Raw genomic sequence first — 15,565 nt, 5'->3', positions numbered from 1 at the left:
GAACCCACACCAGACCTTTGTGGATAAGATTGGGCACCCCTGGTCTACACAGAAAAATCCTGTGTAAGCTAACTAGCTAAGTACTGTACTATCTAACCAGCTAGCTATCAAGAAAGATAATGCTAGGGAAGGTTTGTATTCACGTCAACAGCTGTGCTTTTTTTCTCTCTTACATTAATAAAACAAAAAAGATCACTTGTCATGATTCCTAAAAAACTGGAGAGTGCAAAGTGCTGTCATAGTGCTGCTGTCACTGGAGACTCCTTCCATAAAATGGAAATAAATTTTGTGTGTTTTTACAGAATCGTTTATTATTAGCTGTAGATTATGTGGTGTTTTTACACCAAATAGTCCCTGTCTAAGTTACTATTTAACTGAAAATATATATTAGAATGAACATATTTAGATAATTAATATATGATTTTGACAGCTCTGTGACATAATTGTGATTTTATTGTACTGTACTGTCCTACTTGACTCTATGTAATAGTTCTGTCATATCTGTCTCAGGTGAAGACATGTTACGCATGTACATGAGTAATGAGCGAATTCCCCCCATCGCTGAAGAAGCCCCGTGTTTTCCCGTACCGTACCGGCCGGCGAGCGAGAAGCAGCTCCTACGTGGTGTCGATCACATCCGCGGCAGCCAGTGCTTCATCAACGCCGACTTGCACAACAGCGCCACCGTGCTGTACCGAGACACCACACGCCGCAAGAGCAGGACCACGCGCTCGTCCAAGAGGTCCTCAGAGCCTTCACCTCTCAGCGCCTGGTTCGCTCGACTGAAGCTCTTCACACACTGATGAACGCTGTGTGGAGGAGTGTGTCTCTCTGCTGTGCCTCATCACTTCGATTCATTCGTCTACGCTCAGTATTATTAGCTCATAAAAAGGAAATGTTATATTTTTATATTTATGGTTAAGTGTTAAAGGAACGGTAAAAAAAGACGGACAATGTTTACCCTAAGCCAAGAACAGTGAATCATCCAGGTGTGGACGATCGATACATTTACAGTGATGTGTTTAAAGCTTTCATTCATTTATAAATTTTTAGTAACTGCCTGGTCAAATTTTGCTAGGTTGCTTACAGTAGAAAATATTTACCCAACTAAATTAAGCAAAATACTGTGTGGACATTGGGATTTTACAAAATACACTATATTGCCAAAAGTTTTGGGACACCCCTCCAAATCATTGAATTCAGGTGTTGTTTTTCAGGGGTTGGGCTTGGCCTCTAAGGTCCAGTAAAAGGAACTCTTAATGCTTCAGCATACCAAGACATTTTGAACAAATTGCAAATTTTTTAGATTGGGATGACCCCTTGCTGTTCCAACATGACTGCACACCAGTGCACAAAGCAAGGTCCATAAAGACATGGATGATGTCGTGGACTGGCCCACACAGAGTCCTGACCTCAACCTGATAGAACACCTTTGGGATGAATTAGAGTGGAGACGGTGAGACAGACCTTCTCGTCCAACATCAGTGCCTGACCTCAGAAATGTGCTTCTAGAGGAATGGTCAACAATTCCCATAAACACACTCCTAAACCTTGTGGAAAGCCTTCCAAGAAGAGTTGAAGCTGTTATAACTGTAAAGGGTTAAAACTCCATAAACTCTGTAAACTCCATTCATGTGCATTTAAAGGCAGACGTCCCAAAACTTTTGGCAACATAGTGTATCTGATGCACAGATACAGATCTAAGATTTATTTGGTGACTGACTTTTAAACTTTGTTGACTTTTGCCAGTTGGACCTAAAAGTTTTACACAAACACATGCTTCAACCTTCATATAGTCATTTTTATCACATACAGCTTTTCATCACCAGACATTAACAGGTGAAACCCAGAGGGCAGAGTGATACCAGTCTGCACTAAAGAAAAACATATTCCGGTTCTCCACCGAATACGTTACAGTCTTCAGCTAGACAGCCAGGTTTTATTGATATTTCTAGGTCACAGGAAGTCACACTGTATCTTTAACCACATAAGCAAGTCCGTGGGTGTGATGTCACTGAAGAAGTGGATGTGGTTTGATTGTATCAGATATTTACAGGAAAGATTCTGAGTGAGACAGACGTCCATTATTTGTTAGCTTTCAGACAAAATAAACATGTCTAGACTGATCCGCTACAGAAGGGGGTATACTGAGTGAATCAGACTTTTCTGTGAACCGTTCCTTTAAAAACATCATTCCACCGTTTTATCTGCTGTCTTTAACGCCATGTGGATCTTTATTATCTTATCAACATGCACAGGAGCCTTGGTTAATAAGAAAAGAAAAGTCATTTCCATGAGTCAGGTGTTAAATTCATTTCCTCGTACCCTATGTAGGTGGAGTGTGTTGCTTTTAATTTATAAATGATTTCACTTTTATTGTTTTGTTTGTATTCACTGAGCATGTTTCCTGTATTGCTCGTGGTTCCCCTCAAAAAACATATTTTGTGCATCCTTCATGCATCTTCATGTACCTCATTTCTAAAAATGTCTTGCCACTGGTCATGTATAATAAGTTATAGAGAGTGTACTCAGCATGCCAGAAGGTGTCTGAACATGTAAATAGTTTTAATTATAGATTTTTTTTTAATAAGTGACTGCTGTGCTGTTTCCAAACGAAGCAGCTCCAAGAAATGCAATGGTTTTAGCTCTAGGAAAATTCATTTTTTAATGTTAAAACAATAATTCAGACAAAAATGAAATGGATGTACACAAAGTAGGTCAGGTTGTTGTTGTTGTTTGTTTTTTTGTTTTTTTTTGCTTCATCATCCTCATAGCTTCAGTACAAAACTAAAGATATAACCTCAGGCACCAAACATGTCTTAACTGACTGACATTTACACATGAGAGTTTGTGTACATTGATTTGTTTTTGGCTGAAATATTGATTTATGTATTAAGGGCTTTGAGCCAACACAATTAATGACATAAAAATATATAGCAGAAGAAAGAAAGAAAGGAAGGAAGGAAGGAAGGAAGGAAGGAAGGAAGGAAGGAAGGAAGGAAGGAAGGAAGGAAGGAAGGAAGGAAGGAAGGAAGGAAGGAAGGAAGGAAGGAAGGAAGGAAGGAAGGAAGGAAGGAAGGAAGGAAGGAAGGAAGGAAGGAAGGAAGGAAGAAAGAAAAAGAAAGAAAGAAACTGAACTCTGTCAGTCCTGTAAAATTATTGTAAAGTTTGTCAAATGTCAACACTTGCCACATCCCTTTTGATGGATATGTAATAATTTAAAAGCTTTTAATATGAACTTGCTTTGACCATTTTTGTTTTTCAGAAAAGTGCTGCAATTCTTCTATGCAAAAAGGACTAATCCAGTAAACTACTGAGAAAACATGGTGCATTAGTTTACATGGCCATACAATTTAATAAAGACTAAAACGTTATATAAACTGGACTTTTGGTGTATTTGTCAACTCAGAGAAAGACACATGGTGTAAAATAGATCTTCTTCTTCTTACGGCTTTTCCCTTCAGGGGTCGCCACAGCGAATCATCTCTCTCCACCTATCCCTATCTTCTGCATCCTCAACACTTACACCCACTAGTTTCATATCCTCATTTATTACATCCATATACCTCCTCTTTGGCCTTCCTCTTTGTCTCCTTCCTGGCAGCTCCATGTCCAACATTCTCCTACCAATATACTCACTCTCCCTCCTCTGAACATGTCCAAACCATCTTAATCTGGCCTCCCTAACTTTGTCCCCCAAACGTCCAACATGAGCCGTCCCTCTGATGTACTCGTTCCTAATCCTGTCCAACCGTGTCACTCCCAAAGAGAACCTCAACATCTTCAGCTCTGCTACCTCCAGACTCCTGTCTCTTCCTCAGTGACACTGCCTCTAAACCATACAGCATGGCCCTTCCCCCTGATTCTCGCTATTTTCCTCTCACACTTGGTGTAAAATAGATGATGCGCATTTTTTATAGCTCAGCGGCGACATCTAGTGTTCAATCAGGTGAATAGTTAAACTGTACACAGGCTGAGTGGACTGAGCTTCAGTGCCAGTAAACTACAGCATGCACAGTTCATACACTGAGCTTTAGAACTTCTTCTTGTATGTAAAGATTCATTGCAGGGTCAGGAGCACTGTTTGCATTAGTGAAGTAACAAAATATTATAATACATGTGAGAAAAAAATGCAAAATATTGTATAGATACAAAATAGTGAAGCTAGATTATAACTTTGGATACTCAAAACATTAGTTTAGAAATAAAAAATAGTTTTTATAAATACTTTTTTTTTTTAAATAAAATAAGCTTTATAAATCTTATAAATCAGTACATTCTGATAAAAAGCTTTTGAGGGAGAATTCACCCCTGAACTCTGTTGCAGGGCGCCACACACACACACACACACACACACACTTATTCACATCCACGATTAGTTTGGTACGACCAGGAAACCCACTTAATCATGGTGAGAACATGCAAAACATCACACAGAGAGCAACCTTCAAAACACAGATCATATATTAAATGTTCCAAGCAACCATTTATTGCCTTGCAAACTACCCTACATTGCCCTCAGAGTACACATTTCTCTACTATAAATGGTTTTCCTGAAAATATTTGACAGAAAACAAACCTATATATTGAGGGGGTTAAAAGATTCATTACTCTTGATGACGTGTCGGTTCACCGATTCGACTCGCTTAAAACTTCCGTTTACGCGGAATCGACTCTTTAGTGAATCACCAAACGCTATTGGTGAAGTGGTGCTCGGTTCGTCAAAGTTTGACCAGTTTCATGTGTTTGTTACCCAAAAATGAGCAATAACGTGTTTCTCGAAGCCATTTTATACACTGCCTGGAAGCTGCACATATTCCACTGTTGGCTTCAGGTAATCTGAATCAGTAACCAGTTCTATTATTATTATAATTATTATTAGTAGTATTATTATTGGACATATCATCATATAATATCAATCAATACAGCAGTTTAGTGGTTTCTATGTGTAGATTGCCAAAGAAAACTATAATTAAATATTATTTTGATTGTTTTGTTCAGAGCTTTTTGAGTTACAGCTTGAAACGTGTAGAGTTTAATGCACTTAATTGCAGTGGACTTGAATAGTGGTGGTCCTTTGCAGAGCCTGTTGTCCACTAATGTTAGTCCTGCAGGAGTGAGTGACATCCCGGAGTCAGTAAGTGTTCACAGTCTCTGAATGTTCATATAGAGGTGCCAGTTGCATGCAAAAGCAGAGCAGAGATGGTCAAACAGGAACACTCTTGGTGTGCATTCGGGTGTGAGGTCTGTGGGAGGGGAAGTGGGGTGTGAGAGAGAGAGAGAGAGAGAGATCGAGAGATCTTGAAACTATACCCTGTCTGTGTATGAGCTGTGTGGGCTGATGGCAGTGTCGCACTGTGCACATTATAGCAGCCTCTCATACCTCTGATCTTCTTTGCTCTTGCTTCAAGTTTCCACTACAAGACTTTGCAACTGCAACTTGTCAAGGTAAGCAATTTTACCTGACGCTCAGCTTCGCAAAAAGGACAAGCAGTCATACAGAATTCTTTCAATAGTGTCTAAAACCTCAGGTGTCTTGTGATTTAACTATGATGTTTGTATGTGTATTAAGTACCAGAATTGTGTGTGTGTGTGTGTGTGTACGGCTTACAGGTAATGCCGTGATGAGTCGGAGGAGGGTCTCGGTGAAGGAGCTGGGAGAGGTGGACTGTCACGGCTGGCTTTACAAAAAGAGAGAGAGTCGAGCTTTCCTGAGAGCTAAATGGAAGAAATACTGGTTTGTGTTGAAGGAATGCTCTCTGTACTGGTACACAAGTATTTCGGTAAGTGTGTGGGGTTTACATTTTATACAGCTAGAGCAATTTCAATATTTAAAGATTCTTTAAAGGAACACTTAAGCCAAACGTGTAATGCATCAGCCAAGCCAATTTTACTTCTTATCTTTTTTTTCTTGTTGAGTAAAAAACACTTACTAGCTTACTAAATGTCACTGTGTTTTTGTTCCGGTTAAACCATCTGCACGAAATGGTCTTAATATATATGTATTTGGGCTGATGAAGGTTTTTCTAATCTTCAGCAACCTATCAGAATGTCAAGCATCACTTACCATTAGCCTCTCTCTCTCTCTCTCACACACACACACACACACACACACACACTTATTTGAGAAATGTCACCAAATTTTTTGATGTTATCAAAAACCAAACCTCAGCCCAGTCTGTGCCTGTGGTAGCTCCAGATCACAGGTCTTGGCTCACACATGTGTAAACCACTGCGCTTTTTGCTAACTGTGTTTATAAAAAATGGTAAATCAAGCTACTATATTGAGCTTTCCTGGTAGCTTGAACTACTTTGGCCATTCATCTCTCACCTCTCAAATGTCGCGCCTTGGATTTTTGAGGTTGGCGAGCTGTGGCGAAGTTGGCAAGTGGTTTAATGGTTAGATGTTTCTCTTCTGCACTTCTGCAGTTGATTCTCCTTTGATTTGCATGTCTTTAGGGGTTTTTTTCCAGGTACTTTGTCAGCTCAAAAGGCTGTCGGCTAATGGCCGTCTCTTGATTGATTGTCGCACGTGTTTGTGTGGAGATTGTTCCCTGTGGTTGTGTAACACCCCTTTCAGGGTGTCCTCCACCTTGACTGAGTCCCCCGAGGCACCAGATGACCGTGTGTAGGATAAGTGCTACAGCAGATCAAGTCAAGAAGCTTTTATTGTCATTTCCACCATATATATCTGACTCAGTACACAGTGAAATGAAACGAAGTTCCTCCAAGAGGTTCTGCATAAAACAACATAGAGCTAAGAACTAAAAGTAAGTTGTCCTGGCCACATAAAGTGCATCATGTGCAAACAGTGCAAGAGAAAAAAGACAGAGCAAAACAAAACAGTACAGGACAGATGCCCAAAATGTTTCCCCTATGATATAAGATGTGACTAGATTGACCATTTCATGTACACAGCAATCATTTTCACTTCTTTTACAATTTTCCATTTCATTTAATCCTTCTTTCATCTTGATCCCCGAGTAATTTCTAATCTTTTAGATTCTAAATATTTTATATATCACAGTTCCGTTGAGTTCTGTATTCTGAGTAGTCTGAATATGACGATGATCGTGACAGGAAGTCGTAGTGTTGCTTCAAATCTATTCTCATTTCCATAGTAGCCACTTGCATACAGATTTATCTCGTGTCAGCGCTTTGTCACAGCACTAAAGCAGCTCTTTAAGTGACATATGAATGGGCCGGGCTTGTGTTATCAGCTACTTCACGATCGCAGCTATTTGTGTCTCAGGGTCCTGAAGAAACGTTGTTTCATTTCACTGTGTACTGCGTCAGCTATATGTGGTTGAAATGACAATAAAAGCTTTTTGACTTGACTTGACTCAGACACGGTCACACTTCACATCATCAGGCATGTTTATTTAATTTGACTCAGCTTGAAATGACATGCAGTTGGGATGCTTCCTTTTAGTTCCTCTTATTGGTTACATTGCCCTCATCTTGTAGTTGCATGATTTAAGAAATGAAGCAAACTTCAGACATCAGACATGCAGAAGCTGAACCTGACTACATTTATACTGAGAAAAAAAAACTTGTGTAGTTTTAAATAGAGCTTTTCAGAAGGTTTTTCCATCCTAATGTCCAGCCCAGGCCATAATTTGCTTCAAGTGGTCAAGAACAATAGATCATTAGCACAAGAATGATAGTCTCCGCCTCTCCTCTCAGTGCTGTTGATCACAGGTGATTAAGGCTTTGGCTATACATTAGATTTGAGGAGCATAATGGCCACATTATTTTAGGAGTTTTAATCCAATTCAAAAGCTGAAATCCAATCAGGCTGCTGTTGAAAAGCCAGCTGCAGAACTCTGCTCAGTCTCAGACATCCTGCATGAATCGTTTGGATCACATCTTCATCTTCTAACAGGCTCTGAAAGCGGAGGGATACATCAACCTGAGGGGCTTCACTCTGGATCAGGCGAACGAGTGCAAGAGGAAGTTGTGAGTGCTTTTTTTTTTAGTGTAGTCATCTGGTGGGTATGAAATCAGCAAAATATCACCTCCACAGCAACCACAGAATGTTTGTCAGTATGCAGCTCAGTGACACTATTTAGTAGCAGTTTTCTCACTAGCCTAGGCTCTAGGTTTCATAGCTAAGCTAAACATACTTTACCTTTATTTTAAATACATAACGTTAACCTAAACAGAGAGAAATGTATTATATTCATTGATTGAGTGGTGCATTTTGTAAGGAAAATATTGATCCGGAACAAGGGCTTTGCTGCTTCTAGTTAACATCACATACTGCTTTATTTATACTGCTTTGTCGCATTAAACAAGGAACACAAAAAAGCTGGTGAGGTAACAACCCAGTGTATGGCAACCATTATGTAAGTGATAAGAGGAACTATTTTACTCTGCAGGTTTCTCACACTATTAAATGTAACCATAAAAGGATTAAGTGTATGATGTGTCATTATTAATATTAATGGGTGGAAAATGTGCTGTTATGCAAACCAATCAGGTTTAGATGGTAGCCATAACTCCTATCATATCATTAGCTTGTTAATATAATATATAATATAATACACTGTAGCAGCATGCCTTTATTTACACTGTAGCAGCATGCCTTTGAGTGTTTTTTGTTCTTTATATATATATATATATATATATATATATATATATATATATATATATATATATATATATATATATATATATATATCTCAAAAACCAAACCTCAGCCCAGTCTGTGCCAGATCACAGCAACCATAACCCATATATACAATCCATTTAAAAACATTTTTTTTACAAGTACTAATTATTTGTTAACACTTCAGTTTCTCTCTCTCTGATAAAAATATCCTTTTTTAAAACGAGAATAAAGCTCCATTTTGACATGATCAGTACATTTTTGTAAGCATTCTTAAAATAGTTTTATCCTGGATGATGACCGAGTTTTTCTTCACTCATGTTGATGCACTTCAACCTCTAATTGTAGCTGAAGCCCTTCTCAAAGACACTACAGTAATCTCAGAGTGGTTAAACGTCTGCACTAATAGCATGCTGTCACCTTCTCAGGAACAGGAAATAGTCTGCTAAACACAACTTAACTACAGTGCTCAGAGCCTGCTCCCTCACTTCCGCTGATGGCACTGTGACTTTATACTACATCTGTGACACATTCGCTGTCTTAACATGACCACATACACACACACACAGAGTCTCAGCCTCTGCACAGATATGTCTTTAAATCAGCATGGGTCATGAGTGTGCTGCATGTAAGCAATCATTGCCTCCTGTTTTTTTTCTTTTCTCTCTTTTCTTTAGCGCTATAAAGGCCAGCCACCCACAGGTCGTGACGCTGTTCTTTGCCACTGAGAACTCACAAGATATGTACAAGTGAGTGTCAAAAAAAGTGTGTATGTTTGGCTCACACCTAAAGTGACACTTTGCCGTATCTTTTAGAAAAGCAAAACCAAATGAGCACGTGTTGGCATGTGGTGCGCATCTTGTGTTTTTTTTTTTTTTGTTCTTTTCCACTAATAGACAGACTAGAGATGATCATTTTATTTAATGTACAGTAATAACTAGAGTCCTTCTCACACACACACACACAGAATTGCACACATGCAGCTATTGAATGAGATGTATAATATAATTCAATATGATGTTTATTTGTTTATTTTCTGTGATACTAGGTGGTTGAGTAAGCTCACTGCAGCCTCTAACAAGAAAGACCTTCTAGAAGTTGGTACTGCAGGTACCCCCTATTTTTACCAACACACACACACAGTTAATCATAATTGTGACCTATTTCTGTGCCTTTATATAGAACGTGGCCACATGTGCACTAAATATGCCACCCAGATAAGGCCAGAGTTTCCACACACTGGTGTTTCTGGTCATTTCTTTCTCATTTCATTCTGTCTGTGTGTGTGTGTGTGTGTATATCTAGAATGTTACAGTGAAGATAGTGATGATGAGGATGATGTTGAAGAAATCGGAGCCCACTGTACAGAGCAACTAACCGCCAGCTCCATCAATGTGAGTAGTTATAACGACTTTTTGTGTCCTCGGGTTTTGCATTTTTGCCAGTGCATATTTATTGTGTGTGTGTGTGTGTGTGTTATACAGGGTTGTCTTGCTCCACCATGCTCCAGCTCATCCCCATGCCAGGACATGCTCCCCCTCGTGTCTCCGGTGTGTAACACCTCGGAGTGTGTGAGTTCAGACAGCGAGTCGTGGCTGGAGCTCAGCTCCGACTCTCAGGGTCCGGTGTGCGTCAGTGACCACAGTGACATCGGCCGGCTGCAGGATTACCATGGCGATGAGCGTAAGTGAACATCTGCCTTAATGTCGCAGTGCAACCTGATACCAACATGACATTTTCCCCAGCTCAACCAAAGCAACAGGACTACACCTGCAATTCATTTTTAATACATTTAATACACCTAATAACCTAGGAACCAGTGCCCGAGAGCATAATGGAGAGGGCATGTAGAACATATGTTATAAATAATACATACAAAATGAATTATGTGTAGCTTTAATCTCAATGCTTCCCTACACCCTGTAGATTTAATGCTATACCTTTATTAAACACTTCTACATTCTACATCTTCCCTATGTTTATCTTCTATTTTAGTATTATTTAATGTTTTTACACCTTGCTCCATTTAATAGCCATATATTTTGGTCCCTATATTTGTAGTAATTAGTACAATTTTGCATGTTGCATCTTTATTCCCTTTTATTTAATACCTGTTGAATATCGTTTATTCTGTACATTACATTTTGCTCTACTTTTCTACTTTCTACTATACAGAAACATTTTTCATCTAACTGTTATAATCTTTAGTTCCCTACACTTTTATATCCTTCAATTTTACTTTTCTTTTTCCTTTATGTTGGTATCACCTAAAAAGGGGCGGAGTCTGGGTCTATAGAAAAGATACCCAGACTCCTTTGGATAAGGGGATGAGTTTTGTAGCGTTAGGGGGAAAAAGTCGTTGAAGTACTGAAGTATGAGTGCAGCAGAGGTGCTGTAAACCAAAATGGTGTTATAAAGGTCATCCTATAAATATACACATGTACACACAGTTGTTCAGTTTTAGGTTTTGTTGCCCCTGCAGGTTGAGCAATCATTTCACACTTTTTTTTTGTGGCAAGGATCACATGTAATCCACTCCCTTTGAGCATCACTGAACCTAATACTGTGTACTACTCTGACACAGTGCTCATGTGTAACAGGATTACACCTTTATGGCATTTGGTAGTCACCCTTATCCCCTGTGATTTACATGTGATCTCACTTTTATACAGTTGAAGGTTAAGGGCCCTAGCTTGGTGGTCCTGGGATTTTGATCTCACAACCTTTCAATTAGTAGTTTATCCACTGAGTTACCATCTTCCTAACAGTCACAGTGTTGTTCCACCAGAGCCACCGTCTGACGAGCTGGAGATGCTGTACCTGCACCTCAAACAGGCCAATCTGTCCCCATGTGGAGAACTGCAGCCTGTGTCTAAGCTGGACTACAGATCCTCCTTCATCCGACGCTGCAAAAACGACACCATTAACGAGAAGCTGCATCTGGTCCGAGCTCTCAACAGTACTTTAAAGGTAGGACATGTTTCAAGGTTTTCAGTCATCCATGTATGGGGTGTGGTCCAGAAGGAATTCGATGAGAGCTTAATAATAATCTATGGTTGTTTTTACTTTTTGAATCAGTTTCTATTCAAAATTATAAAAAGGTGTTAAAAAAAAGTGTTAAAAATCTTTTACTTGAAGTTTATTCCAGTCCACACCACATGGACCATGCAAACTTTTGCCATAATTTATTTATCAACCATTAACCCACTAATTAAAACTGCAATTCTAAAATCGACCAGAAGGTGTCGGTGTTTCTCAATTTTCATTTACTAAAAGACAAGACCTGCAAATACACCGATCAGGCATAACATTATGAGCAGTGAGAGGTGAAGTGAATAACACTGATGATCTCCTCATCATGGCACCTGTTAGTGGGTGGGATATATTAGGCAGCAAGTCAACATTTTGTCCTCAAATGTTGATGTTAGAAGCAGGAAAAATGGACAAGTGTAAGGATTTGAGCGAGTTTGACAAGGGCCAAATTGTGATGGCTAGACCACTGGATCAGAGCATCTCCAAAACTGCAGCTCTTGTGGAGTGTTCCCGGTCTGCAGTGGTCAGTTTCTATCAAAGTGTCCTGTAAGTTCTGAACACAATATTAGGCAGGTGGTTATAATGTTATGCCTGACTGGTGTATACACACGTTGTATGTACGTTGTTAGTCTTATGTAGTGTGTCACTATTCTGACCTGTGTGTGTGTGTGTGTTACAGGCTAAAGAGACTGACCTCCTGGCTCTTGAGCAGGTTCTAGCTGATTCAGCATTAGATGGCAATAAGTACAGACGGTGGAAGAGTGCGAATGTTCTCCTACTGGAAGAAATCAACCAGAAAATGAGTACAGTAGAAACACAACCGAGGGCTCAGCCCGAACAGAGGCCATCCTCCACACCGGTTGTGTTTACAGAGACCAGTCTGTGAGCATGAACATATATAATTTAGGATGTTTATCACCTACGATCATAGTTCTGTTGTCTATTTAATCGGCTTTTAAATGTGTGTTAAGCAGGAATGTTGAAAACTGTCATCTAGAAACATTTACCCTTTGCCATGCAGATTTAGTAATGAAAGTACTAACTGGCTATGAACTTGTTTTGGAATTGCACTAGTGGTCCTGTCACTAGATGATCGCAAAACCCATGCAGAGTTCAGTCATCACTCTTTATCACACAGCGAATACTGTATGTTCTGTTTCACCTGAGGAAAATGTGTGTATTTGTTGAAGTTAGACATGATACAGATATGATTTAGAGTGTAAAATGGACAACTTTGCAGATTATTTTAAACTCATCCTGACTTTTCTGAATAGAAAATTGTGTATTTTATGCCAAATATCAGTCTCAGTAACACCGTATTTGGACACTAACCTGTTGCTCTCATTCTTTCAAAGAACATTTTGAAGGATGTTTAGAATGAAAGCTACTGGATTTTAACCCACAACCACCATCAAGTCACTAGTAAAATGTCTCTTGATTATTTTAAGTTTTTTTTAATATGTATGTATTTACTGTAAATAAATCTCTTGTATGTCACTTATTGCGTCTGGAAATTCTTATTGCAGTAGATATTATGAAATAATCTTCTCACACGATGCACCAGTAAGAAATCTGTCTCCATAAACCAGCAATCTGTAGACTTCCAAAAAGTCAACCAACAGAAAATGAGACTTTTGCAGTCTTTTACACAAAGCCGCTTAGTCTTCTGGTGTACCATCTGCGATCGGCTCCCCGACAGATTCATCAATGAGCCGCTGAAGAACACAGTGGTGACATGCAGATCATATGCAGCCATCTGTTGCTGTCTTTGTATCCGAGTATAAAGGGAGCTAATCCGACTGCCATGCCTCGGCCTTGGCTCTGACACTGATTTGAATGAGAATCGAGCACCGTCTGGACACTAGATGTCATTGTGGAGCATCCCGAAGAGTGCCATAAATGGGTATTAGTGATATTCAGTCATTCATCTGACTTTGGATGTGAAGATGAAACTAATGTGAGCATAGAGATGGAACAGGGAAGAGTTAAGGCTCTTGGGCATGTTGGCAGTCTGACAACATGCTGGTCAGAAGTGCACTACCTTATCTGCTGAACTTCCAATGCCTGAAATCTAAGGTGTAATTAGTTATGCTTCATCGATCCATCCGACTATCCAACTTCAGGGTCAATCTCAAGACTACTGTCTATTGAATGAGACTACATAGGGCACCACAAACAAACACACACACAGTCACATGTTCAATCACACCTAGGGGCAATTTAGTGTTTCCAATCCACCTACTGGTGTGTTTTCTCCAAAATGGGGGAAACCCAGAGAAGACACAAACTCTACACAAAGCTCAAACCCAGACCCTGGATCTGTATAATAGAAACATGCACCATGCACACAGTTTCAGTAACCACTGAACTAAGGTCAAGAAGCCTTTATTATTGGCACACATACTGTACATTACAGCACAGTGGAATTCTTTGCTTCTTCTTTGCTATCCCAGTTGAGAAAGTTGGGGTCAGAGCGCAGGGGCAGTCATGATACAGCGCCCCCGGAGCAGAAAGGGTTAAGGGCCTTGCTCAATTCCCCAGCAGTGGAGCTTGGTGGTGCTGGGGCCTGAACCCCGATCCTCAACCCTGAGGCTTAACCACTTGAGCCACCACTGCTATCACATAATGCTTTGTGTGAGGTGGGAATATACCCAGCATGAGTCGACAGTGTACAATGCACACACATTTAAGTTCAAGTTTATTTGTCATATGTACAGATGTCAGTGACAGTTTGTACAATGGAATGCTTAGATAAGGATCAGGCAAACTAGAGCAATAATTTCAGCAAAAACCTAAAGTAAAAAAAAATTTAAGAATAGTAATATTATATACAGTATATGGATGTGTGTGCATATCTATTTATATATTACATATTGGGGTAGTTAATGTTGTGCAAAATATACGCTATATTGCCAAAAGTTTTGGGACACCTCACCAAATCATTGAATTCAGGTGTTGTTTTTCAGGGTTAGTTCCAGTGAAAGGAACTCTTAATGCTTCAGCATACTAAGATGTTTTCATGCTCCCAACTTTGTGGGAACAGTTTGGGGATGAGCCCTTCCTCTTCCAACATGACTGCACACCAGTGCACAAAGCAAGGTCCTTAAAACATGGATGAGGGAGTTTGGTGTGGAGGAACTTCACAGAGTCCTGACCTCAACCAGATAGAACACCTTTAGGATGAATTAGAGCGGAGACTGTGAGTTGGACCTTCTCATCCAAGATCAGTGCCTGACCTCACAAATGCGATTCTAGAGGAATGGTCAGAAATTCCCATAAACACACTCCTAAACATTGTGGAAAGCCTTCCCATAAGAGTTGAAGCCTGTTCTAGCTGCAAAGGGCGGGCCAACTCCATATTAAATTCATGTGCATGGAAAGGCAGATGTCCCAATACTTTTGGCAACATAGTGTATATACAGTGTTCACACCTAGAGGTAATCTAAAGTAGCCAATTCAGCTTCTGGCTGGATTTCAGAGTGCATTTATATCAAGCTGGGAGAGACAAAATGCTGTTTTCTAAGCTCTGTAAATAGATTTTAAATAGATTATTATGACACACGCAAAGGTTGCATATATTTGTGTAAGTGTAAAGTCAGTTAAGACATAAATGGCACCCAATCATAAAATTATCATCTCATACTAATATGTGCTATTGGATCAGAAATTATGATTAAGCGATATGACACTAGATCAACCCCGAGGACTTCATGCCTTTAGAAAAATTCAGAAAGTGAGGCAGGATTTAGTCCGAGAACAGACTGCCTCACTATTTATTCACTCTGGAGCACATGAAAAAGATAAATGACTGTAAATGGTTAAGGCTAGTCAAGGTTAATAAACAGCTGGCTGTGCGATTTGACATATATATGAGTACAGAAAGCAGAATTGTAACCTTACTGGCATGCAGAAAAATATAGT

General features: G+C 39.6%; 1 protein-coding gene across 1 annotated transcript in view; it reads left to right on the top strand.

Moving 5' to 3' along the window:
• LOC131345563 (connector enhancer of kinase suppressor of ras 3-like) overlaps window positions 1-13,145 on the top strand; it is a 47,465-nt gene extending 34,320 nt beyond the window's left edge. Inside the window, exons 13-24 of the mRNA XM_058378502.1 lie at window positions 511-798; window positions 4,737-4,834; window positions 5,084-5,137; window positions 5,412-5,448; window positions 5,614-5,783; window positions 7,886-7,959; window positions 9,289-9,360; window positions 9,660-9,721; window positions 9,917-10,005; window positions 10,096-10,294; window positions 11,400-11,581; window positions 12,324-13,145. Of these exons, the coding sequence (XP_058234485.1) occupies window positions 511-798; window positions 4,737-4,834; window positions 5,084-5,137; window positions 5,412-5,448; window positions 5,614-5,783; window positions 7,886-7,959; window positions 9,289-9,360; window positions 9,660-9,721; window positions 9,917-10,005; window positions 10,096-10,294; window positions 11,400-11,581; window positions 12,324-12,530 (1,532 nt within the window). The 3' untranslated portion in view covers window positions 12,531-13,145. The remainder of the gene's footprint in view (window positions 1-510; window positions 799-4,736; window positions 4,835-5,083; window positions 5,138-5,411; window positions 5,449-5,613; window positions 5,784-7,885; window positions 7,960-9,288; window positions 9,361-9,659; window positions 9,722-9,916; window positions 10,006-10,095; window positions 10,295-11,399; window positions 11,582-12,323) is intronic.
• The last annotated feature ends 2,420 nt before the right edge of the window (window positions 13,146-15,565 follow it).

Source organism: Hemibagrus wyckioides, linkage group LG25 (genome assembly GCF_019097595.1).
Source record: "Hemibagrus wyckioides isolate EC202008001 linkage group LG25, SWU_Hwy_1.0, whole genome shotgun sequence".
Lineage (NCBI taxonomy): Eukaryota > Metazoa > Chordata > Actinopteri > Siluriformes > Bagridae > Hemibagrus > Hemibagrus wyckioides.
Note: the sequence above shows the minus strand (reverse complement) of the source record. Positions and strands in the feature narration are given on the sequence as shown.